This window comes from Dendrobates tinctorius, unplaced genomic scaffold (genome assembly GCF_039654945.1).
Source record: "Dendrobates tinctorius isolate UK_male_01 unplaced genomic scaffold, ASM3965494v1 ptg000196l, whole genome shotgun sequence".
NCBI lineage: Eukaryota > Metazoa > Chordata > Amphibia > Anura > Dendrobatidae > Dendrobates > Dendrobates tinctorius.
Genome location: NW_027361863.1, coordinates 8,333,847 through 8,361,019, shown reverse-complemented (window position 1 = coordinate 8,361,019; position 27,173 = coordinate 8,333,847). Strand labels below are relative to the sequence as shown.

The 27,173-nt window shown below is 48.7% G+C and overlaps 1 protein-coding gene across 1 annotated transcript; it reads left to right on the top strand.

Annotated features, from left to right (window-relative positions):
* The first annotated feature begins 204 nt into the window (after positions 1-204).
* On the top strand, positions 205-24,330 carry PI4K2A (phosphatidylinositol 4-kinase type 2 alpha). The gene is made up of 9 exons (XM_073552852.1): positions 205-699; positions 13,147-13,347; positions 15,657-15,788; positions 17,467-17,620; positions 18,667-18,728; positions 18,815-18,914; positions 19,990-20,123; positions 21,580-21,639; positions 23,346-24,330. Exons 1-9 carry the CDS (start codon positions 340-342, stop codon positions 23,505-23,507), a joined length of 1,365 nt encoding a protein of 454 aa, XP_073408953.1. The 5' UTR covers positions 205-339; the 3' UTR covers positions 23,508-24,330.
* Positions 24,331-27,173: the final 2,843 nt, after the last annotated feature.

Genomic DNA, 27,173 nt, shown 5'->3' with positions numbered 1-27,173 from the left:
CCGATATCCTGCAACACGTAAAGCAGACACTGAAGGTTACTGAAGTTTACAACCTCCATTAGACGATATGACAATCTGTGACAGGATGTCTCAAGGAGAAAGGTTCAGCGGACATTTTTGAAAAGGGCAAAAGCGACTTCAAACTGTAACATGCAGTGATTGGGTGGGGTTACGCTAATTTCCCCGCCCCCTGTCTGCTCCCATTGGCTGTCAGTCCCGGAAGTGTCCTGCAGCGGCTGTGAGTCAGCTGGCTGTCACCTGCTCCGCTGCTGTCCCCGGCGGTGCCCGGGCTCGTGTTTCCCTACAGGCTCCGCCCCTCTCCGGGTGTCTGTGTGCGCCATGGACGAGAGCAGCCCGCTGGTCTCTCCGGCCCGGGAGCAGCCAGACTACACTTTCCAGTCTCCGCCGCCTCCGGTGGCCCCGGCGCCACTCAGCCCCGCCGCCGCTCGCCTTCCACCCATCGTCCCGGGTGTGGTGGTCCGGATCCCGCAGGCCCCTTCTCCTCCAGGATCCCCCACAGAGCGGGAGAGGCAGCCGCTACTGGAGCGCTCCCTCCGCCGGGACAAGAACTGCTTCCCCGACGACCCGGAGTTCCGGGAGGTGGTGAGGCGGGCGGAGCGGGCGATCAGCCGCGGCATCTTCCCGGAGCGGATCTACCAGGGCTCCAGCGGCAGCTACTTCGTGAAGGACGAGCAGGAGGTGAGCGAGGCAGCTGGGCCCCCGGGGGCCCCTACACTGGATGTCCCGGCTCTGCCTGCTGGCCCCCCGGGGGCCCCTACACTGGGTGTCCCGGCCCTGCCTGCTGGCCCCCCGGGGGCCCCTACACTGGGTGTCCCGGCCCTGCCTGCTGGCCCCCCGGGGGCCCCTACACTGGGTGTCCCGGCCCTGCCTGCTGGCCCCCCGGGGGCCCCTACACTGGGTGTCCCGGCCCTGCCTGCTGGCCCCCCGGGGGCCCCTACACTGGGTGTCCCGGCCCTGCCTGCTGGCCCCCCGGGGGCCCCTACACTGGGTGTCCCGGCCCTGCCTGCTGGCCCCCCGGGGGCCCCTACACTGGGTGTCCCGGCCCTGCCTGCTGGCCCCCCGGGGGCCCCTACACTGGGTGTCCCGGCCCTGCCTGCTGGCCCCCCGGGGGCCCCTACACTGGGTGTCCCGGCCCTGCCTGCTGGCCCCCCCCGGGGGCCCCTACACTGAGTGTCCCGGCCCTGCCTGCTGGCCCCCCCCGGGGGCCCCTACACTGAGTGTCCCGGCCCTGCCTGCTGGCCCCCCCCCGGGGGCCCCTACACTGAGTGTCCCGGCCCTGCCTGCTGGCCCCCCCCGGGGGCCCCTACACTGAGTGTCCCGGCCCTGCCTGCTGGCCCCCCCCGGGGGCCCCTACACTGAGTGTCCCGGCCCTGCCTGCTGGCCCCCCCCGGGGGCCCCTACACTGAGTGTCCCGGCCCTGCCTGCTGGCCCCCCCCGGGGGCCCCTACACTGAGTGTCCCGGCCCTGCCTGCTGGCCCCCCCCGGGGGCCCCTACACTGAGTGTCCCGGCCCTGCCTGCTGGCCCCCCCCGGGGGCCCCTACACTGAGTGTCCCGGCCCTGCCTGCTGGCCCCCCCCGGGGGCCCCTACACTGAGTGTCCCGGCCCTGCCTGCTGGCCCCCCCCGGGGGCCCCTACACTGAGTGTCCCGGCCCTGCCTGCTGGCCCCCCCCGGGGGCCCCTACACTGAGTGTCCCGGCCCTGCCTGCTGGCCCCCCCCGGGGGCCCCTACACTGAGTGTCCCGGCCCTGCCTGCTGGCCCCCCCCGGGGGCCCCTACACTGAGTGTCCCGGCCCTGCCTGCTGGCCCCCCCCGGGGGCCCCTACACTGAGTGTCCCGGCCCTGCCTGCTGGCCCCCCCCGGGGGCCCCTACACTGAGTGTCCCGGCCCTGCCTGCTGGCCCCCCCCGGGGGCCCCTACACTGAGTGTCCCGGCCCTGCCTGCTGTCAGTGATTGGCCCCAGCTGCATCAGAGCAGGCGGGCTGCTCCAGTCACATCCACAAGGATCTATGGCGTCTCCAGTCACTGGCAGCAAGCAGAGAATGTGCATTAATGTAGCAAGAAGGTTAGAAAACTGCAGAAAGTGTTGCTATAGAGTGACTCCGCTATTATAGAGCGACTGTTATTACAGAGTGACCCCCCCAATGCCATTGTAGAGCGACCCCCCCCCCTGCTATTGTAGAGCGACCCCGCTGAGGACAGTCTGAGTCTTCACGCCTTGGTTGTATCATGTGTCCTGAGTCACACGATCGCCCTGTGATCCGGCTGCACATCCGCGTCTGCTGAGTCTCACACTGTGGGAAGGATGTGTCATGATTTTGCTATGAAGGGGTTAATGAAGTTCCTGTTGTCACTGCTCGGGCCCCTGGTTCCCCCTTTATACGAGCCTGTTCGATAAGGATCATCTGGATTAAGTTCATCGGGCGTCCACATACAAGACTTCTAGCGGTACAGGGGGCTCCTGGGAGTTAAATTAACTGGCAGCGCAGGGCTGATCTGCATCCTCCATTAGCTGGCGGCACTCTGGCTCCTCGGTTCCCATTTATCTGGAGGCATCTGGGGCTCCTGGATTCTCCTTGTCGCTGGCAGCACAGTGCTGGTGTGGATTCATCATTAGCTGGCGAAATGGGGGGGCTCTTAGGTTCCCATTTGCCTGGTGGTACAGGGGGCTCCTGAGTTCTCCTGTAGCTGGCGGCACACAGGACTTCTTAGTTCCCATCTATCTGGTGGCATCGGGAGCTCATGGGTTCTCCTGTTGCTGGGGGCACACAAGACTCCAAGGTTCCCATCTACCTGGTGGTGCAGGAGCCTTCTGGGTTCTCCTGTAACTAGCAGCGCCGGGGGCCCTTGGGCTCCAGTCTACCCGCTGGTGCAGGGGGCTCCTGGGTTCTCCTGTAGCTGGCGGCACACAGGACTCCTTGGTTCTCCTGTAGCTGGCAGTGCTGATCAGGATTCATCATTAGCTGGCAGCACGGGGGGGAGGGTTCTGGGTTCTCTTTGTAGCTGGTGGCGCACAAGATTCCAAGGTTCCCATCTACCTGGTGGTGCAGGAGCCTTCTGGGTTCTCCTGTAACTAGCAGCGCCGGGGGCCCTTGGGCTCCAGTCTACCCGCTGGTGCAGGGGGCTCCTGGGTTCTCCTGTAGCTGGCGGCACACAGGACTCCTTGGTTCTCCTGTAGCTGGCAGTGCTGATCAGGATTCATCATTAGCTGGCAGCACAGGGGGGAGGGTTCTGGGTTCTCTTTGTAGCTGGTGGCGCACAAGATTCCAAGGTTCCCATCTACCTGGTGGTGCAGGGGCCTTCTGGGTTCTCCTGCTGCTGGTAGCACATTGCTGATCTGGATACATAATTAGCTGGCGGCACACAGGTCTCCTTGGTTCCTATTTATCTGGTGGTACAGGGGGCTCCAGGGTTCTCTTGTAGCTGGCGGCATTGGGGTCTCTTGGGTTCTCCTGTAGCTGGTGTCACAAAAACGACTACTAGGATCCCGGCTGTCTGGTGAAACACGGGCTCCTTGATTCTCCTGTATCTGTCAGTGCAGTGCCGAGTTTGATTCATCGTTGCAGCATCGGGGGCTCCTCGGTTTTCCTGTAGGTGGTGGCACACGAGAGTCTTGAGTTCATGCTCGGCAGGCAGCATACAGGGGTCCTTGCATTCCCTTTGCCTGATGGCACACAGGACTCTGGTCCCCCTTTAACTTGGTGACAAGGTGCTGATCTGGATTCATCATTAGCTGACTGCACACATGACTGCTGGGTTGCTCTTTAGCGGACAGCGCACAGAGGTCCTTAGCTCACATTTATGGTAGGTGGCAGCATAGATGGATACTTGGTTCCACATTAGTTTGGGGCATATGGACCTCCTAGATTCCCCTTTAGCTGGTGGCACAGATGATGTTTCTCCTTTAATTTCAAACCCTTCTGTTCTGGATGCCCATTACCTGATGGTGCCCACAACTCCTGGGTCTGGACCGTGCGGTCCCTTTGGCCTATATGAAAGACCAATACTATTAATGACCTGTGCTAGCTGGGGGGCCCTGTAGGAGATTGTACATCGGGGCCCATGAACTTCAGGTTCCCGCACTGCCTGAGTGTCACGTTGGATCCCTTTCTGCAGACAGATTCTGGACTGATGTCATTCTGGCTCCTCAGCCCTTTAGTGTTGATCCCGGTATCATTAGAATTACTCCATAATGAGAGAATTATCCCGATGACGTCGGCTGTGTTGGGTGCTTTTGCATGAGGCGAGCACGTCTACATGACACTGATAAATGGTATAAATGCCACCAAAACCACAGCAGCAGTACTTGTCACTGTGCATCTACGTCTCACACCGGCTTATCGCCGAGTGCTAGGAATTGTCTGAATGGTAGATTACTATACCTGGGATTTTCATAACCAGCAATTACCCAACAGCAGGATATCACTTTGCAGGTCTGTGGACAGATGGTCGTGCCGAACGCCGACTGGGGATTTGAAGTCCTACGGCTGGATCTCTGCTGTTTGTGATCAGCGATCGCTAGTTTTGCCACAGTCTGATAGTATTGGAAAGTCCAATAACTGAGAGAGGTGCTGGTTTTCTGCAGAGATTCAATGGAAAACTGCTGGAGAAAGCCAAGTACAGTGCAGCAACCGTCCCATGGGGAATGAATGGCGCGGTGGTTGTGCGTCTATATTGCGACAAACACTACTAATTTGGTTGAAAGTACGCTGTTCTGGTAAGGTGTCGATAGGTGATAACTGTGGCTGAGTGGACCCATGGAAGTTTGGGTTCTTGTACCCCACCCAAACTTTATTCCAAAGTTTGGTTTGGGCACCAGAACTTTTACCCGAACTTTTGAGCTGTAAAATTTTTTCTTTTTTTATTCCTCCTTTTTTTTTTTTTTTTTGTCCTCCCTTTTTTTTCCTCCTCCTTTTCTTTGGTCCATTTTTTGGCCTCTTTCAAATCAAATAGGCTTTATTGGCAGGACTAAAATATAATTGTCACCAAAGCAACACTTTCTCTCTCTTTTGCTCTCTTTCACTGTCACTTCCCCGGAGCTCCGAACATTGCAATGGACTTCTGGGAGATATCTGTGTTCAGCTTTTACCCTAGACACTAACCATCCGGTTCGCTCATCTCTAGTGATAACTAATTTCAACCAGAATACCCCTTTAAGTCTACAGGAGCTGTGCCCTGGCATAGATTTATGCTAACATTTGGAGCCAATCTCCTAAGGCCACAGTTACATGAGGGCAGAGATACCAACATCTGTATGTGCTACTTGGGCCGGTCGTAAAAGATCCAGGTGGGAGTTGGCTGCATAGGAGCCGGGGTCCTTAATGGTAATTGATGACAGATCATGCATCCATCCTTTGCGTCATCTCCTTGCAATGCACTTGACGTGAGTGTGTGCGCAGTGAGTGCGGAGACCCAGTCGCCTCATGCCTGTTTGACATTCCCAGGATTTTTGCACATACCTTCATGCTTGCTCCCCGTCTGTCATTGACGGATCGGTCGCTCCAATGTCTCATTCTCAATTATTCAAGGCTGCAAGTGAACTAGGACAGAGGGGAAAGTCAGGACTTTCCATAGACAGTAGGGTGCGTGGTCCCAAGCTCCCTGGTCATCCAGAACTGCCTGTTACATGGCCCCCGGTATCGTCAGATGAATAGCTCCCTATATTTTTAAGACTTGTGACTTTTAGTTTACGGAGCAGTAATAGGAGCCGTCTGGCTGAGAGGTTGCGGATTCTTGCATTTTTATTCCCTCATTGTAATGTGCAAACATGGCTGCAAAAATCATGTGACTTTCACATTTTAGTCCACTCTTTCATGTCCGTGTGCCAGACCAACATAGGATCCCCTCACCATTTATAGGAGTGCTGTACATTGCCAAAAGGGTGTCTACAAAAACCCCTGGTAACCACGGGTCCCTTCTGTAAAATATCTAGAAGAGCTTGGTAATGATCTCATTAGTTGGTTGTGCCTTGACTAGTAGAGATGAGCAAAACATTTTGTGTCCTCTTCGAAATTCTGTGGCAGTCAAATTTGGGCAGTGTGGACCCCCTCAGCCATCCTGAGCGCTTGTGATAACTAGGCCCCCATGTTATCAGGACATATTGTGAAGTCATGACATTGCGGGAGCCAACTAATAACAAGGTGGTCAGGATGCCGGTATTCTAGTGTCAGCCGAGGAAGGTCGCATTACCCTGGTCCAGATGCCACGGAGAACCAAAGTGGCATGTTTTATGGAGGAGAGCGTGTCAAGCGCCTGCCGTTCATTTGCAAGTTTCTGGCAGCTCAGATGATAGACTCTAATTGAGGGTCTTAAACCCCTTAGATGAAAACCTCTGTAAAAACATCCAACAGCCCCCAACTAGTAAGGGTGATGCTGAAGGTTGGGCAACCCAATTGTTACCATGCTGGTCTAGCAGACCCTTAGATAAAAATGTTTATGTGAAGACCCTCTTGTGACAGCTCATTGTGAAGTCCTGGAACAGTCTCTTAAAGGCCTTAGCGTAAAATCCTACCAGCCTCTTAGATGAAAGTTTTTAAGGGTGGGTCTAAAGCTGTGAGTGATGGGTGGCCAGCTCCTTAGATGTAATTCTTCTAATCAGGTTCTGCTACTAGAACTTTTTTTTTGAAGGCCCTTAACTGAAGATCTGCCAGTGACTTCGAGCAAAGCTATCAAGTGAAGATCTGCAAACTCTCATTTTCCAGACCTATAGATGACATCCCTAAAAGAGTATCTGTCAGAAGGATGAACCCTCTTAAGCCATTTATATGGGAACATAGGTCATAGAAAGTTTAGTAAAATTATACTTGATATCTGTGATGCGATGTCTTATTATAGGGAATTAAGCTGACACCTGTTTAAGAAGACAACTGCAAATGTGCTTTTTGTATTTGTAATAAGGCAAGGTTCACCTCTGGTGTGCTGTGTTAGTTATAATCATGCACAGCTCTGCAACAGAACTGCCAGCACTAAGAGGACAAGTGCTGCCATAAATGTTTATAATGAGACAAAGTTCACTTCTGCTGTGCCCTGCAGAACTGTGTGTGATTATGAGAACAGACTGTCAGTCATTACATGTCTCACACTAGTAAAGTCCCCCTTTATTTAAAATAAGCTTTGCGGGCAGATTCTCAGGGAGATCTATGTCCAGCCCATAGATCTTAACAGCTCATTTACATGTTAAGAATAATGTGGATTGTTCTGGAATAAAACATGGGATCACAGGCACCAAGGTGTCACTTTGTTCAGCTTCCTATGACCTACATGCCTTAGGAGGGTTGATCCTACTGATTCCCTTTAATTTTGCCATCCCCTCAGTGGTAGGGGTGTTAGTTTGGGGGTTCTTTTTTCACATCAGGCTTGATATAGAAAAGCTACTCTTTTAGAAAGCATATTCCTGCATTATCGCCCCACCGCCTCAGGACTTCCGATAGACATTAGATTGTTGGTGGAGCTCGCTGATGGTTTCAGGATCCGGCTCCATTATTCCTGGTGAAGTATAATTTCTGATCTGGCATTTTACTCGCAGATGTCCCTTCTTCTCGCGTCTTTTGTATGTCGAGCTGCGGAGCCGTTTTGTTTGCGCCGCACCATGAAACCAGAGCAGCCGAGCGACTTTCCCTTTCTGTCTCGCTTTGGTGGCTTCAAATTGCGGAGTGAAAGTGTCGAGTGTCTCGGCTTTCTATCGCCCGCTTTCTCACCTTACCCAAGCTCCCGTTTCGCCTTTCCTTGGTTATCGCCCCGTGTAATGTTGTTGGTTGCCTGCGTCGCTGCGTTATCACTGTTCTGGATCTGCTGAGCTCCTATTTTCCTTTCTTTTATGCGGCCCTTCGGTCACTGGTTATTGATTTTTGGATCGGCGCCCATCGCCTCAGTCGGAATCGATCCTCCGCTATCTACAGCTCTTATTTAGAATAACAAAACAGCCGTTCATGTTTAAGTAAAGGAAACTCTGAATTTGGAAGTGGAGCCGCTGTTTCTGCACTTTACTGATGCCGTCGGGTTAGATTTCATTCCATGTTCTTTCCATTCACTCGATCTTTATTTTTGAGATGACAGGTGACAACCATATTTTATGTGCCAGTTTGATAATGATTTCACACATTGATGAACATGTGGCCTACAATGATTCGAGACGTCCACCCTTTGGAGATAGACCTCTCGATCTCCAGGAGCCATTTGCCAGGTGATGGGCGCATTAACCTTGATTCTCTTGGGTGTGTTCCTCTCCTCTATGGCCCACTGGATGTTGCGTTTTCACTCTTTGTGCTCTGATCTTTTTGATCATCAGAAGATTTTGGCATTTTCTCTGTTCTCCAAGATCTGAGATGACCACATCCTACATAATTGCTTGGTGCAAGGGAGTATTGTGCTTAAAGGCAAAGTGGTCTCTCGGGCTCCGATTGGAATAAGTTGCAGCTTTCTACATAGTCCGAGAGGGACAGTGGTGCATGTGTAAAATGGCAGGTCCTAGACCTACCATTCAGGATACCCATGGGAGCATTTATGGCCTCCTAATCTACATCCATAGACATTAATATGGAGTCGCCCCTCTGCAGATATAAAGGCTCCTGCTCTTCTGGGAAGGATTTCTAGAAGATTTTGGAGGCGTCTGGGAATTTTTGCCCCTTCATCCAGGAGAGCATTTGTGAGGACAGACCTTGATGTTGGGTGGTCCGGGCTCACAATCTCAATTATTGTTGTTGGATGGGGCTGAGGTCCGGGCTCTGTGCGGCCGGTCATTCCCCCCCCCCCCCCTCCATGTCTGTATGGACCTTGTGCACTGGGCACAGTCATGGGGAACAGAAAAAGGCGAACCCCAAACTGTTCCCACAAAGCTGAAGCCACAATTGTCCACAATATCTTGTAATGAAAAATTAATATTTGCCTTCACTGGAACTAAGGAACTGAGGCCGCCCCCTGATAACAGCCCATAGCATTATCATCATCCTCCACCATCTGTACAGGGGACACAATGCAGACAGGGGGTAACGTTCTTCTGGAAGCACCAAACCCAGACTCCTCCATCAGACACAGATGGAGAAGTGTGATCTGTCACTGCACAGGACACGTCTCCTCCAGAGTCCAGGCTTTACACCACTCCATCCGACGCTCAACATTGTGCTTGGTGATGTACGGCTGCATGCAGCTGCTCGGCCATGAAGCTCCCGGTGAGGGCACAGTGTTTGTGCTGGTGTTATACCAGAGGAGGTCTGGACTCTGCAATTATGGGGTCTGCAAAGCATTGGTGACTCTTCTGCCCTTTGCTCCTCAGTACTAACCCCTCTCTGTTACGGTAAGGGGTCTCCACTCCGTGGCTGAGTTACTGCGATAACTTCCACTTCTAAATAATATCACTTCCAGGTGATGGGGGGGGGAAGAAATGTCTTGAACGGACTTGTTCCCCTGGTGTCCCCGATTACAGGACCGTGCTGGTATCAGGGAGCTCTGCCCCACCAGCCGTTCTGTCACATATTAGTAAAGGCAAACGGCATGGCGGGGGGCCGGATGTTACACACTGGGGGCGAGGGGGCCGGAGGTTACACACTGGGGGCGAGGGGGCCGGAGGTTACACACTGGGGGCAAGTGACTGCAGATTATATACCAAGGGGCAGCGGTTATACAACGGGGGGCGATGGGGCTGAATGATAAACCAGAATTCCTTGGTGGCGTGTCCTAGTACTTTTGTCCATATTATGCATTATGTCGCACTGACTAATCCATCACGGGTCCGGCTGCTCATTCTTCAGCTGAGAGTCTCGCGCTGCCTCCGTGCACAATAGGAAGCTTGTCTCAGGGATTTATTACATGTTATACTTTAATTTTTCTTGTAAAATTTTGTGTAAAATGCGCGGAATGCAATCAGCGAGGATTTTCAAGTAGAGGACGGCACGCTGGGGTATAGAGCATGACTCCATGTCCTAAATATTTTTTACTTGTAATAAAACCTCCATACCAACCTAGCCATCTAGTCCTGTAAGTCATAAGCTGTGGCCTCCATGGATCAGACTTGTTTCCTGTGGTCACGCACTTGGTCTGCACGGTGTTGGACAGATGGTACGTGTCACATCCACATGATGCCAGGACCTGAGGTTTCCAGCAGAACATGTCCCCATCACACTGCCTCCTACAGTTCATCCTAGGGCCATCTTCTCTCCAGGTCGGTGACGCAGCCGGTCGTGTAAAACATGATTCCTGAGACCAAGCTGCCTTCTTCCATTGCTCCGTGGTCCAGCTCTGGTGTTCATATTGCAATTGTAGACACTTTTGCAGTGGACAGGGGTCAACATGGGCCCTCTCTGACCGGTCTGATGCCCCATAGCCAGCAAACTGTGACAAACTCGCACATGGAAATCCCATTACTACTTTTGGTCCAGATTGTGCAGGTTCAGCTTCTTGAGTAATATTGTATTTTGGATCCAAAGCTCCGACGCTTTTACCCCCAAGAAACCGGCATTCACTTAATAATAAATCCTTTGTGTTATTAGTTTGCTTGGTTGATTTTCTGAGCCCCCTATAATTCTTCATGTAATCTTAATATTGTGAATGGGAATATTGGAAGTCGCATTTTCCGGGTGGATTTCATCACCTACCTCGGAGGCTTATGAGAAATCTCGCACGTGTTAAGCGTTGACTATGAGTATTTAGTAAGTTGCTAACGTGTAAGGACAGAGCACACTCTACGTGTCGGCTTTTGCTTTTTTCAGGATTTATGGGATTTTTGGTGACGAGAATATGCCCAGTGTTACTCCTCTTACCAAAAATCGCAGAACCTTGTCAGACCCAGCGTAAATCTATGTGATTGAATTTTTGGATACGGTGCAGAGCCAAGCAGCAGCATAGAATCATAGAATCGTAGAGTTGGAAGGGACCTCCTGGGCCATCTGGTCCAACCCCCTGCTCAAAGCAGAATTCACTAAATCATCCCAGACTGATGTCTGTCCAGCCTCTGTCTGAAGACTTCCATGGAAGGAGAACTCACCACCTCTCGTGGCAGCCTGTTCCACTCATTGATCACTCTGTAAAAAAAGTTTTTTCTAATATCTAATCTGTGTCTCCTCCCATTCAGTTTCATCCCATTGCTTCTAGTCTTTCCTTGTGCAAATGAGAATAAAGTTGATCCTTCTACAATGTGACAGCCCTTGAGATATTTGTAGACAGCTATTAAGTCTCCTCTCAGTCTTCTCTTCTGCAAGCTAAACATTCCCAAATCCTGCAACCTTTCCTCATAAGACAGGGTTTGCAGACCGGTCACCATTCTGGTCGCTCTTTTCTGAACTTGCTGCAGTTTGTTGATGTGTTTTTTTAAAATGTGGTGCCCAAAACTGGACACAATATTCCAGATGAGGTCTGACCAAAGAGGAATAGAGGGCAATAATGACTTCACATGATCGAGACTGTATGCTTCCGTTAATACATCCTAGAATTGTATTTGTCTTTTTTGCTGCTGCATCACACTGTTGACTCATGTTCAGTTTATGATATATTAGTATGCCCAAGTCTTTTTAACATGTGCTGTTGCTTAGCCCTATTCCTCCCACTTTCATTGTATGGGCGGGTACGGTGTAGAGCCAAGCAGCAGGACTATCATTGTTCTGGTGGGTATGGTGTAGAGCCGAGCAACAGGACATTCATTGTTTGGGTGGGTACGGTGTAGAGCCTAGCAGCAGGACTTTCATTGTATGCGTGGGTACAATGTAGAGCTGAGCAGCAGGACTTTCATTGTTCGGGCGGGTACGGTGTAGAGCCAAGCAGGAGGAGTTTTATTGTTTGGGTGGGTGCGGTGTAGAGCCGAGCAGCAGGGTTTTCATTATGTGGGTGGGCACGGTGTAGAACCAAGCAGCAGGACTTTCATTGTTCGGGTGAGTACAGTGTAGATCCGAGCAGCGGGACTTTCATTGTTCAGGTGGGTACGGTGTAGATCCGAGCAGCAGGACTTTCATTGTTTGGGTGGGTATGGTGTAGAGCCGAGCAGCAGGACTTTCATTGTGTGGGCGGGTACGGTGTAGAGCCGAGCAGCAGGACTTTCATTGTTCTGGTGGGTACGGTGTAGATCCGAGCAGCGGGACTTTCATTGTTCGGGTGAGTACAGTGTAGATCCGAGCAGCGGGACTTTCATTGTTTGGGTGGGTGCGGTGCAGAGCCGAGCAGCAGGACTTTCATTGTGTGGGCGGGTACGGTGTAGAGCCGAGCAGCAGGACTTTCATTGTGTGGGCGGGTATGGTGTAGAGCCGAGCAGCGGGACTTTCATTGTTCTGGTGAGTACAGTGTAGATCCGAGCAGCGGGACTTTCATTGTTTGGGTGGGTGCGGTGCAGAGCCGAGCAGCAGGACTTTCATTGTGTGGGCGGGTACGGTGTAGAGCCGAGCAGCAGGACTTTCATTGTGTGGGCGGGTACGGTGTAGAGCCGAGCAGCAGGACTTTCATTGTTCTGGTGGGTACGGTGTAGAGCCGAGCAGCAGGACTTTCATTGTTCTGGTGGGTACGGTGTAGATCCGAGCAGCGGGACTTTCATTGTTTGGGTGGGTGCGGTGCAGAGCCGAGCAGCAGGACTTTCATTGTTTGGGTGGGTATGGTGTAGAGCCGAGCAGCAGGACTTTCATTGTGTGGGCGGGTACGGTGTAGAGCCGAGCAGCAGGACTTTCATTGTTCTGGTGGGTACGGTGTAGATCCGAGCAGCGGGACTTTCATTGTTCTGGTGGGTACGGTGTAGATCCGAGCAGCGGGACTTTCATTGTTTGGGTGGGTGCGGTGCAGAGCCGAGCAGCAGGACTTTCATTGTGTGGGCGGGTACGGTGTAGAGCCGAGCAGCAGGACTTTCATTGCTCGATCATCCTGATGGAAGTGCTCATCACATACCCTCTAATATGTGAAATGATTGCTCATCCATGGGTAGAAAATTATAAAGGCCCAAATCTCCCATGCAGACGACATCACCCCCCTCATGTCTCCGTGGTCCAATACTTTTTGATTGTAAGCACTTTTTTACAGGGCACTAATACATATTTTCTACTTCTCTTTTAATGTATATGTTTTCAGAATCTGCTGAGCCTCACGGAAGATGATGGTGCCACATAAATACGTAGTGATATAAGGGGTAATATGATTGACATTGTCCTTTTATCTTCCAGGAAATAATTGCAGTCTTCAAACCGAAAACGGAGGAGCCGTACGGTCAGCTGAACCCCAAGTGGACAAAGTGGCTGCAGAAACTGTGCTGCCCGTGCTGCTTCGGCAGGGACTGTCTCGTTCTGAACCAGGGGTATCTGTCCGAGGCCGGAGCCAGCCTAGTAGACCAAAAACTGGAGCTCAATATTGTTCCTCGGACAAGGGTAAAGTCACTTTTTCCTTTTTCAGGTGCTAATCGAGGTCTGCAGCTGCTCAGTTATTCAGAAAGTTCCATGTTACAACAGTCTGCACGTGGCTTCAATGTTTTTTTTCTGGGAAGAAAAATTGCATTTTGGTCACCTGCATGAGCCCCTCTTGCCACTTTATGGTGGCCTCTTTTTGGTGGGTGCAGTACAATCTTGTCATCCGATGCTGCTGCAAAAACGCCTGTGCTCCCAAGCTAAGCCCACCTTTGCTCGCTCATATCACGTAGGAATGGGCTAAGCGTTTGGACGCCAGGAAAATGCCCAAGCAGCAGAAAATTATTGTCTGTCAGATGTAACCTTAATGGGGTTTGGAAAACCTCCTTTCATGTAAAGGTTCACATGGCACCCAGCTGTAATCTGTGGGGAAACCCGGGCACATGTTTAATATTTCCCTGCAGCGCCACCACAGGGAAAATGAAGTATTACACAGGTGTGCATTAAATCAGTAGTGTCATGGTTTTGTAAATGTTGAAGGTAGACTTAAGTCCAACAAATTCAACCTATAACCTAACATGTTGATCCAGAAGAAGGCGTAATCTGTTATGAATGGGTCACCGAGGAGGATAGCAGGACCAGACTACGCCACCAGAAAACCAGAGAGGTTGGTAACGAAGTTGGTAACTGATCCTGTCCACACAACTAGCAGTAGCCGTGGAGTGTACCTACGATGCCCTAGACGCCTCGGCACAGCCGGAGAACTAACTCAGCCTAAAGCAAGAAAGGTGAAAACTAATCTGCCCCGCAGCAGACCCCAAAGGAATAGATAGCCCCCAAACATATATTGTCGGTGAGACAAGATGAAAAGCCAAACACAGGCAGAAAAATAGACTGAGCAAATGATGGGGCCCAAACTGACTAGACAGGAAAGGAAAGACACTGTCTGCAATCATGCAAAAACCCTGAAAAAACCAACATGTCTGATGCACAAAAAACACTGAAGTCACATGACTTCGCCCCCCCACTATATCAGCACTCTGGTATATACTGAAAGCAAAGCAAAAAGAGACCAATAAAAAGGGGACAGAACAAACTGACACAAGCAGTAACATATGGGCGGTGATCCAGCACAGCCCCAGCAGGAGCAAGCTGACCCGCACAAAGCAGAGATAGACAAAACCAGATCAAATGCAAAAAGATTAGCAAATGAACACTTAGCTGAACCATGCAGGAACAGAGCAGGAGACATCAGACCTCAGAAGGCACAGGAAGAAAATCACCAGCAGGGATTGAAGGAAGTCAGCTGTCTTAAATACACCAGTCAGAAACCCCAGATGTCCAATCGTCATCATCATTATCAGGTGGCAAGCCTCTGTCAATCTGACCAGCTCCACTACCACCAGTAACCACCAGAGGGAGGCCAGAAAGAGAATTCACAACAGTAATCCCCATTTGGCTGACACCAAAAGCTCCATATTAGGGGAAAAAATCCTTTCTGACTCATATGGCAATCAGACCTGTTCCCTGAATCAGTAAATCCCAATCTAGTGCCCATAACCTGTAATATATTTTTAAAGAAAGGCTTCCAAGCCCTCTTTGTACATCTGTAGTGAATCACCCATTGCAAAATCATGTGACAGGGTGCCATAGTTTCACTGCTCTTACAGTAAAGAATCCATAGTCTCGCTGCTTGTACAGTAAAGAATCCATAGTCTCGCTGCTTGTACAGTAAAGAATCCATAGTCTCGCTGCTTGTACAGTAAAGAATCCATAGTCTCGCTGCTTGTATTGTACGGTAAAGAATCCATAGTCTCGCTGCTTGTACAGTAAAGAATCCATAGTCTCGCTGCTTGTACAGTAAAGAATCCATAGTCTCGCTGCTTGTACAGTAAAGAATCCATAGTCTCGCTGCTTGTACAGTAAAGAATCCATAGTCTCGCTGCTTGCACGGCACAGAATCCGTAGTCTCGCTGCTTGCACGGCACAGAATCCGTAGTCTCGCTGCTTGCACGGCACAGAATCCGTAGTCTCGCTGCTGGCACGGCACAGAATCCGTAGTCTCGCTGCTGGCACGGCACAGAATCCGTAGTCTCGCTGCTGGCACGGCACAGAATCCGTAGTCTCGCTGCTGGCACGGCACAGAATCGTTGTGTAATAAACTTTGCTCTAATACATGAGGGTCTTCAACTTTAGAGAATTCCCTAATAGAAAATAGCGGATGGCTTTTGAAAATTCAAGAGAGTATCCAAGCTAAAGTGTATCAGTGTATCCCTGCGGGGGTTGATAGTAGCAGTCGTCTGCAGACGTTCACACTTGTGTTTACTTTACAGGTTGTGTATTTATCCAGTGAAACCTTCAATTACAGCGCCATAGACCGAGTGAAGTCCAGAGGGAAGCGGCTGGCGTTGGAAAAAGTGCCAAAAGTCGGTCAGCGGTTTAATCGGATCGGATTGCCTCCTAAGGTAAGGTAGGAAAAGCGGGGACTTGTCTCGCTGCCCGGTGGGGACGGGATCGGATTAAAGGGATTCATAATTCATATCAAATTGTGGGGATCTGACCACTGAGACCCAGAGGATTCTGCGATGGAAGGGACCGGTGATCCTAGTGAGGCGCCATTATGTCTCATGATGGGAATAACAGAAGTCCTGAATCATGGAGGAAGCGCACATTCTGGTATTATGACAAGTGTCTCAACTTAAATTAATTTCTAGCATCAAGTATTCATGACCGGTGTGTACGGCTACTTTCAGACATCCGGTGTGTGGGGTCCGGCGGCGTGCGGCGAAAAGCCGAGCCGCCGGATCCGGCCTGTAGCGGTGACACCGGATGTGTATGCGGCGTCTGATACGGCTCGGACAGGATTTAAAGGAGCCGCAGGAGGAAGATACATCGGGGACGAGAGAGACAGCCGCCGAAGGGTATGGGGGGGAGGGGTGGCGGTTAGAGAGCGAGAGACACGTGGGGTTAACACTCAGTGTCCGGGCGACAGAGAGAGAGATCTCTCTTGCCGGGCACTTGTGGGGTTAACACTCAGTGTCCGGGCATGCGCTGTGTAAAAAGCTGTTCCGGCGCTGCAAAAAAAAACGTTGCAGGGAACGTTTTTTGCAGACGCCGGACAGGCATTATCAGGCGCAATGCGGCGATAATGCTAGTCTTTGGGATAAAAGCCGGATCCGGTGGCAACCGGCGCCGGATCCGGCTTTTACATTTTTCGCCGCATCGCGCCTGATGCTAAAAAACTGATGTCTGAAAATAGCCTAAAAGAAACATAATAAACACTGCAGCAGAATATTTTATTTTTAAATGAAAATTAATTCAAATATTAATGTGTAGCGACCGGGTCACTGGCACCGTTTGTGACGGGAGATATGTGTCACGAAGATTGCTTTCATCCATGATCTTAAAACCCATAAGTTTCTCTCCATCATGCTGTGTGCTGAAGGGGTTAACCAGCCATGATAAGGGACTGGTTTTTGGTGAGTAGGTAAGAGATGGATGCCATGCGTATCTCTAGGGTATGGCTGGGGAGTTAAATGTTCAGCCACGGTTTTTTTTTCCCTCTGTGTTGTGTGTTTGGAGAGGAAGGACTCCAGACGTGGCTCCAGGAGGAGCTGAGGACTTGTGTTGTCCTCTCCGGGCGAGTTCCACCAATGCAAGGACTTTGCTCTACTTTATCTTTTGTTTTGCCGTTTTGCAAGAGAGGCCATGGTTTATGCTGAGCTATAATAAACCTTCAGGTGATTTACACAAGAAGCATTCCTATGTCTACCTTTGCAAGCAGCTGAGTGAGCCAAGCCCTCACAGTGTATATATTAAAATACACAACCTTCAATTTGTCATCTGAACAATACAGAAAATTTAGATCCCGGATCAGAGTCAGACGAACGCAAAAACATTCTGGACTAATAGAGATCGAGGCTTTTCCTCCGCACCATTAGGATGCTCCCGACATTTCCTTTTCGGACATTTCTCAGGCTTCCATACTGACCACCGAAAAGTGAAAGGAAGCTTTGAGTGAATCGCTTCCATTTTTTGAATAGAGTTGAAATCATGTCCAGATCTTTGATTAATGGTTTATTGTGAGTAGAATGTCATTATGTTTCCAATTTTATATATACATGTTTTTCTTTCTTTCTGCAGGTTGGCTCCTTCCAGCTGTTTGTTAAAGGCTATAAGGACGCAGATTTTTGGCTGCGGAGGTTCGAGGCTGATCCCCTCCCTGAAAATACTAATAGACAGCTGCAGCTCCAGTTCGAGAGGCTGGTGGTATTAGACTACATCATCCGAAACACAGGTACATTTACTCAGCGACTCGTTAACAGTCTGTTCCCATTCTTAAAAGTGATCGCCTATCCACAGGATGAGTGGTGGTCTGCAAATCGGTTGAGGGTTGACCCCCCCCCCCCCCCACCTGTCCTAAAGACTTGGCTCTGAAATTCCGTGTGTGAACGTGGCTGCCCATGTGGTCCATCGCTCCATTCATTGTCTGCTAGTGCCGTAGAAGCCCCACTATACCACAAAGAGTGTACACGTGGGGGCTACCGTTCCATTTTGCTCTGACATTTCAGAGCTCTGTTCTCTGGATTGGAGATTCCTCCAATGACCTTCAGTATCTTCACTCACTGTGAGGTGACCATTCTGCATACGACTTAGCCACTACTTGTTGACTCTTATGCTAACTCAATAAAGCATAGCATTAGAATTGGTGAACGTCCATTAGAGGGGTATTCTGATCTTGTATGTTTAGAGCATACGTACGAGATATGCCATGAACGTAGAGTAGATGCAAATCCAACCAGTGGGGACCTGACGTGCGCCGATGTCAGTGGAGTGGTGGTCATTATTCCTCTTCATTTTTATGGGAATTCGGACCACTTCTCTGCTGACAGCAGTGCTTGATGCGGCTCTACTCTCAAAATCTATGCAGATGCCATTGGTGGGACCCCATATCTCCAATATATTTATGGAATACCCCTTTAATTTCAGGGTCTACGGTTAGTCCTCCAGCACCACGGTGGGCCCCTCATCTTAGCTCTCATATGGCAACGTTTCTACTTTTGACTTCAGAGATTGAGGATGGCATAAATGTCTGTTAGGTTGAGGGTCTGATCACTGACACCCGAAACCGGAGCGCCCCGTCCCTGGCAATAGATTGTGCAATCACTATTCAGTGAAGTCCAAAGGGAACACAGACACAGCCAAATCCTATCCATAGCCCCAAAAGTATCTCCAGTAAAGAAAGAGGGAGAAAAAGAACACAAATGCATAAACTGTGCGCAGACACATGGTCGGCGATGATTGCACGACTCGCTCATGTGATTGCATTTGCTTTCTCCTTAGATCGAGGTAATGACAACTGGCTGATAAAGTACGACTATCCCATGGAGAACGCAGCGGCCAGGGTCCGTACGTCAGGGGTTTGTATGGATGTTTGCAGCCATTTACTAAAGATTGGATTAGGTTTTCGTAACCATTCTCTTCTCCGTAGGATTCAGATTGGGTCTTGGTAAGAGAACCCATCATCAAGATTGCTGCCATAGACAACGGTTTGGCCTTCCCGCTCAAGCACCCTGATTCCTGGAGAGCCTGTAAGTCGGCGCCTCTAAAACCTTATAGAAAATGTTAAGTAGCTGCATAAATTTTAACACCCTAAAGTAATGGCTTTTAATCCTTTCATGGACTATTCTGGAGTGATTAATGCTGTATCGGTGGGTGTCCAAGTGCTAGGAACTCTACTGATTGCCAGGACTGGGGTGGCTCCAGTCCGTCCATCAGTGTCCTCCTACTGTGGACCGAGGCTAGATGGAGTTTGAATGGAGCAGAAGAGGATACTAGAGTCTGTTATTAAAGAAGGTCCTAGTGGTTGAACCCTCACCCGTCTAGTGTTTATCACTTATCCATCAAACCTTATATTGTATGAATCGGGCTAAGGAGGGGAGTTATACAGTCGACACCGGACTCTAACAGCAGCGATCAGCGCTAACTCCCATCGCTGCATTTCAACCACTTAAATTCTGCCGTCAGCGTCTGACTATGGTATATATAAGTAGCACAATCCCGGTGGTGGGTTTCTCGAGTTCCCATCAGCCCCCTCGCAATGTGAATGCAGAGTGCCGATAGCTCACCATTGCAGCTGGTGGCGACCCAAAAACGAGCCGTCACACAGGTCCACCAGTGAGAAAATAAAAAAGTTAGAAGCGTCAGGAAACAGTGATGCAAACCAACTTTTTTTTTTTTTTTTTTTACAATCTTCAGAATTTGTTTTAAGCCACTAAAATAATAATAAAAAAGAACAACAAAACTACACAAGCACTGACCCGGGGACTCATGTTTCTGGGTCATTTTAACGCACCATGAACTCCGTGTAAAACAAAAAGCAACAGTGGAATTGCCTTTTTTTCCACATTTTTCTGTAAAATTTATAATGTAATGTGAATGGCGTCAATGGAAACTGCAACTCGACCCGTAAAACTCAGGCTCCCATACGATGATGTCAACAGAAACGGCTGTTGGGGAAAAAAGTGGAGGAAAAAGCATAAAAGCAATAATAATAATGGGGTTCAGGTGTATTCTAGCCTATACAGAGTACTATGTACACTGTGCTGTGCAATCTTTATGTTTTATTGTGTTTTTGTTTTTTTTTCTTGTCCTCTTCCTCTTTAGATCCTTTCTACTGGGCATGGTTACCACAAGCCAAAGTACCATTTTCCCAAGAAATCAAAGAACTTATCCTCCCGAAAATCTCAGACCCCAACTTTGTCAAAGATCTGGAGGAAGATCTCTACGAGCTTTTCAAGGTTAGAGAACTGCCAAAAACTCCCCACCATTTTTTCCAATTTTTACTTTGTAAAGAATTGACAACATCACTAAAAAAAGATGAAAATAAAAGTAAACATAAAGTAGATAAAAAAAAAAAAAAGTAAAATAAAAGACTTATAAACTGTGTAAAATGAGCCCCCATACGTCAGCTTCGATGGACGTACTAGCAAGATACACAAAAAGTTACAGATCCGGAAATGCTCAGAAAAAAAAAAAAATTATATATTATTATTATTATTTCCCCCGAAAGTACTAAAATCTACAAAATTGGTATCATTGTGGTCGTAAAGTCGACATGATATTCACATGGTACGGTCTAGAATAGAAAATCACTGCTGGTAACAATGGCGGAATTGCTATTTTTTTTTTCCCCTATTTTACTAAAATAATAAAGTTTAATCAATAAATTATGTAATCCCAGAAAGTTGCAGTTCTTTGATTGCATCAAAGTAAATATTTGATGTGGTCAAAAAACAACTTAGAAGATAGTTTAGGAGAAGACGGGACCAATAGACGCGCTTGCTGACAGATTCACTGGTAACTCGTTCTGCAGTCTATGTACAGTGACACATAGAGGATGGAGAACCCAAACGCACCAACATGTATTATGAAACCTACTGCAGGAATGTAATCTCATCAGCCGCTTAGAGGAAAGCGTTTGTCCGGCCGCAGCGCACAATGCGACCCTCTGTTCCCTGCCGGTCACATTCCTTCCCACGCTTCGTACATTTCTGTAAAGTTTACAGTGAACGTTCATCTCATTTAGAGATTGCTGTTCTTCAGCAAGAAAAAAAAAAAAAGACTTTGTAGCCGAGAATCAGCACTAAAACAAATCTGTAAGACTAGATGATTCTCCCCATGGTGGGACACCACCCGGCATTCATTATGATCGAGGTCTGCGCCTCTGTTATCACCCAGCTATTCCTGGTCCCTAAATATAATTTGATTTCCTATCCTCTCTCCTACTTTACCCATGTGCCAAAGCAGATCTAGTTTCTCTGTTTATGAGCCAGGATGCTCAGGATGAACATTGGGGAATGGTCCATTCACTTGGGCAAGAAAGGCCTGTTGGGACATTTCCTCACCATTGCCACGCATTGGATACTCGCGGTTACCCCTTTATTTGGGGCACCCATTGACAATGTGATTGGCATCCTGGGAAAAGAAGAGCTGGCGGAAATCGGTAGAGACGGATCCGCCATGTTTTATACTAAACGATCAATGTACATCCGGTGTGTGGGCACAAGTCATGTGCGGAGTGGCGGATAATGCCTACCTAATATTTTGTTGGGGTGTCTGACTCTACCCCCCCCCCTGTCTAGACCCATTTTTTTGAGGGGGGGGGGGGATATTCCTCACTGTATTTATGGGTGTGACATTAACCCCTTGCTGCCATCACTGTGATATTGTAATATTAATGTCTGTTTTCTATAGAAAGATGCCGGGTTTGACCGAGGACAGTTCCACAAGCAGATCGCTGTCATGAGGGGGCAGGTGAGTGTTACTACCTTTATTTGTATGCTGTAGATTAACCCCTTAGGCGCTTCAGCCAATAGCGACCATGACCTCTAAGTGGGTTGCACAGAGGAAACATAAAATTGTTGATACCTTTCAAAAATTGTGGGTAAACAACTTTGTTTCAAGCATGTGATGCTCGTTCAACCTCACCTGTGGCAAGTAACAGGTGTGAGCAATATGAAAATCACACCTGAAGCCAGGTAAAAAGGGGAGAAGTTGGCTCAGTCTTTGCACTGTGTGTCTGTGTGTGTCACACTAAGCATGGAAAACAGAAAGAGGAGAAGTGAACTGTCTGAGGACAGGAGAACTAAAATTGTTGAAAAACATCAACAACCTCAAGGTTACAATTCCATCTCCAGAGATCTTTATGTTCCTTTGTCCACGGTTAACATAATATAAAGAGAAAAATCAGCGAGCTGTGACATGGTTTCTTCTGTGTAACCTCTTGGTAAAATATATATATTTTTTTTCATATAACAAAAATATGTATACCGTATTTTTCAGATTATAAGATGCACTTTTTTCCCCAAAATATGGGGGGGAAAATGGGAGTGTCTTATAATGCGAATATACTTTACCCCGCGCAGTGGAGCTGGGTCCCAGGGTCGCTGCTGGAGGAGGCAAGAGTGGAGCATTGTTGCTGGCCGCAGGCTGGGATGAAGGGGTGTTTGGAGGTACGACACTGCGGTGTTCGGTGGTGTGGGGGCTCCGCTGACATTTTGTGAAAGCCCGGAGCCCCAGCACTTCCATGATTTACTAGGCGGTTGACTCCAGGAAAATGGCTGCCCGGGGCGGCGCATGCGCAGATGAAGATCTCATCTCCCGAGATGTTGGTGCTGAGATCTCCATCTGTGCATGCGCCGCCCCGGCACCCATTTTTCTGGAGTCCACCGCATATTAAATCATGGAAGTACTGTGGCTCCAGGCTCTCGTAAAATGTCGGCGGAGCCCCCGCACCACCGAACACCGCAGTGTCGCACATCCGTACACCCCTTCATCCCACCCTGCGGCCTGCAACGCTCTGCTCTTGCCGCCTCCAGCAGCGACCCTGCTCCACCACGGCCCGCACCACCTAACACCCACAGCGTCGCACATCCGAACACCCTTTTCTCCCAGTTTGGGGTCCGCAGAATTGCCCCACTCCGGCTTCACTGCAGCCACCACCCCCTGTAAGCAATAAGACGCATGGATTGAAGCACTACCATTTTATTAAAAAAAAGTTTGGATTGTTTCCTATTTGTCTCCTCAAAATTTGGGGTGCATTTTATAATCCGATGCGTCTTATAAACCGCAAAATACGGTATATATTTAACATACAAATATGATTGGAAGAATAGATCATTTTCTACGAGCACATGAGGGTTTTAGGGCATTGTAAAACATGGCTGTAAAGTGGTCAATGGCTGTAACTTGCTCGAACAGGAGATAATTATGGTGGAAAAGGGCTGAATATGTCGCCCATGGCGAATACTGAAGGAATCTAGATCAAGCATGTTATAAGCTCCCTGACTGACCCGTGCACTCATCTGATTATGGTGCTGCAAAAAAAGTGCATTAGTCAGGCAGGGGGCGACACTGAGCACAGGAGTCGGCTCCCCTTCCAGTAGTAAGATGATGGGAGTCATCCCCTGATGCCTGGATTGCAGTGAGATTTTATTCCTCACTTTTTTTTTCGCCCCCAGATCCTCAACCTGACTCAGGCTCTTAAGGATGAAAAGAGTCCGCTGCAGCTGGTGCAGACCCCTCCGGTGATAGTGGAGACGGCGCGGTCCCATCAGAAGAGCAGCAGCGAGTCGTACACGCAGAGTTTCCAGAGCCGGAAACCATTCTTCTCCTGGTGGTAATCCCCGCCGGCGCTCTGTATGGGAAGGCCACAACGGTGCCAGCGTGCTGCTGTAAAGCCGCTTCTCGGATATGTCACAAGACAAAAAAAAAAAAAGAAATGTGATGGGAACTGACAAGTGGATGTTGGGGCGCTAGTATAAATGAAGTCACTGCCACGGAGTGTATAGCGGGTACATGCACCTGGCATCGGGGAGACCAGTGCGCAATCCCCACTTCCAAAACCCGGGAAAAGTTTCCCTTTAATTGTCCTAGTACCAAATCCATCCAAGAAATGCCTAAACACAGGGAACCGTCCACACTACCCGACACCGTATTACAGCCAGCACCTGGGGCCCCTTCTCTTACAACTGATTGCTGGAACTTCTAGTTCCACTGGGTGTGAAAGTCCACAGGGCACAAGTCTCTTCCATAAACTAAACTTGAAAGAACCTAGTTACGCACGCTAGCCTTGCAAGAAAATAGCTGGAAACAGCGGTGCCACATCGGTGATAATTTTAACGTGTGCATGTTCTAGAGTGCTAATCCGCGCATTGTACAGACTGCCACCTGATGGATGCCGAGCGACACGCTCATGATCCCTGCACTTATTCCAAAGTTTGTTTCTAAACCCTCAATGAGGGTTGTATTATATATATTTTTAAGCAACTGATAGGACAGTTTTTTTTTTTTTCTTTTGTTTGTTTTTAGCTTTCTCCATAAAATTTGTTCTAGTTTCTGCAAATCTTTTGTGAAAAGAAAGGAGAGAGGCTACTGCTAAAGCGATGTCCTTTTTAACATGAACCCTATGGCAGATTTAATAAATGTTAACCGGTAAAAGGTCAAGGTGTCGTGTGTTTATTGATCATGACCAATGGTGGCCAGTGTCTGTCCTTTTATTCCCGCTGCTCACGTGAATAATCCGCCATACGTGTCCAGAGATATGGGCCTTTTTTTTTTTTTAATTTAGTGTTAATTTTTTAATGGTACTTTACAAGGGGGAGTGGCTTACAAGCTAATTATGCAGGAAAATCTAAAGACCTGCCCCAGAGGATCCTGTGATCCATGCCCATAAAAAACTAGCATTATAAAGTCTTTATTTCTGGAACCGAATGTAATACTCAGGAGCAAAGGAAATACAATAAAATGAGCTACTTTTGTCCCAGTGATAGCTTCTCATTAAACGGGTTGTTCAGCTGCTAAAAAAAAAAATCTGCAAAAAAAAAAAAAAAAAATCATCCCCGATTTCTTTCCTACCTACTGTCGGGAGACAAGCCTCTTTGACATTACATTGTGTAGTTTCCATCTAAGTGACAGCGGCAGGAAAATGAGCAGCAACGGAATGGGAACCATAATGGATCGATGACGTTAGCATTGTTTTTTTTTTTTTTTTTCTACCAATTCTGGGTAATCGTTGCTAATCAGATGAACTTTTATGAAAGGGTTTGGCTTTGTCGTTGGCCATTACCATTAGTCATTTAGCAGAGTGACTTTACGTGCAATAATAATCATCAATGTAGCACGCAACATAAAGTGCGGCACGGCTTTGACCAAAAATCCAAACCGACTGTGTTCTGGTTGCAATTTGCACAACTTTCCTGTTGTGGACCGTAAGAACAATGCGACTGACTTTCTTGCAACTTCCACGCAAAAGCAAATCACTGATAACCTGTGCAGTTTTTTTTTTTTTTTTTTCCGGGCACGCTAACGATGTCTCCTTCTTGACTAATGGCCGCCAGGGGGATGACTTCTTGTCCTGGACCCTGAAAACAGGAGAGGAAGAGGACTGGAACGCTAGTGTCACCTTCTGGAAGTAGCAGTCCTGAGGGTATGTGCACATGTTGCGGATCCGCAGCATTTTCTGCTGCGTTGTACAGTACCTTTTATAGTCTATAGAAATTGAAAAACGCAGTGCACATGCTGTGGATTTTTCCACGCGGATTAGCTGCGGTTTTAAATCCACAGCATGTCAATTCTTTGTGCGGATTCCGCAGCAGTTTGACACCTGCTCTATCACCAGGTGTCAAAACGCAGGTCATTTGACCTGCGGATTTAGCAAAATCTGCAACGTGTGCATTCACCCTTAAGAGTGCCATCCCCCCCCCCCCCCCCCTTTTCATTGGTGAAAAGAACTAATGAACCACGGTTTGTTTTTCTTGAAGCGTGTTTTGCAGTTTGGTGCCTGCCCTGCCCGCTGCTCTGTGCATAAGTTTATTGGCTCCTAGGTCTCTTCTCATAAAGGAGAAATATCCAGGACAAGTTAATTACTAGGAATGCAGCCCGTCCAGTGATGGCACAAGGTACAGACATCACTAAAGAAGTGGGTGCACTGCTCCAGCTCCCAGGCACTCATCCACGTCAGGGCTTTATTCTAAGACACTTCAGCAGATGTTTGGTAGCGTAGGTTTAAATCTCTTTTTATTTCTTTTTTGTAACAATATAATATGCAGAAGTCAGCAACCCTTGGTACAGCACCTGCTGTGAAACTACAACCCCCAGCATGCCCTAACATGGCACCCCAGGGCCTGCTCATGTGCCACAGCCTGCGGACTGCTCTAAGGTTAGATGAGCTGTCCTACTGAATGTCTTTGATCTGCAGGACCAGGGATCGTCACATCCGCTTCATTGTGAGAACCCCCTTTAACTAAAAACAAAAAAATTCTAAAATCCTCCCTCATCTTTTTACTACATCTAAGCTGCCTTGTGAAGTGTTAAAGAAAAAAAAAATGCACATTTTAGGGCAAATGAGTTCTGACTCCTTTGCAATTCCAGAAAATGGATAGTTAGTTCCTTGTGTTGTAATGGGAAGAGTAAAATGGCACATAGCCAGCGTTCATACGTGCAAATTCAATATTACACAGCGCCACCCTTGTTTATGGCGGGGGCCTGGTATTGCAGTTTAGTTCCTTTAAGAGTCACCATAGAGCCCTATACATAGTGAAGGACATAAGAATTGAATGGTTTTCCATTGCGAGCGTGTTTGAAGAGCAAAGTAGGTGGTTATTGTTCATCCAAATTCAGGGGGTGACTGTACTTAACCCTTAAAGTACATATCAGACTCGCAGAGGGCAGGAGCCACAGAAGGTATGTGTCAGCCATGTCTAGTTATCACTTCTGGCCTTTGCATTTTGTATATTTGCATAAACCATTATTGCTGACCACTGTGCTTTCAAGAAGGGAAGGCCAGACTTGCTATAAATGGTTTTATTCTGCTTCTCCCATTTATATACTGTACAAACCATGCAAAGGCACTTGCTGTAAAGTGCTACTTCCCATCTTGTGGTTTTTCTTCTATCTCATGTTAAACCAGAGCTGTCACTGGGAGGTGGAGATGGATGGAAACCAGATCAGGAAGGTGCACCGAGCGTCTGTGCTTGGTTTCTACAGTCATTTTGTGATGAAAGTCTGCCATTGAAGTGAGCATGACATTTCAAACAAAATCACTGGAAAGGCATGGTATTTTTGACCTCATCCCCTACAAGAGTGCACATACCAGTCTGATGGGAAAGCTCCTGGACCCAATTCTCATGTCGTCACCCTGCTTGCTTTGTGCCGAGCTCCTGCGCAGGTGTACTGATTGGCCCTGTTGAGGGCAGAGCAAAGTACTGCAGTGCGCAGGCACTGGACCTCTCTGACCTTTCCCGACACCTGCACACTGCAGTACTCTACTCGGCCCTCAACAGGGCAGA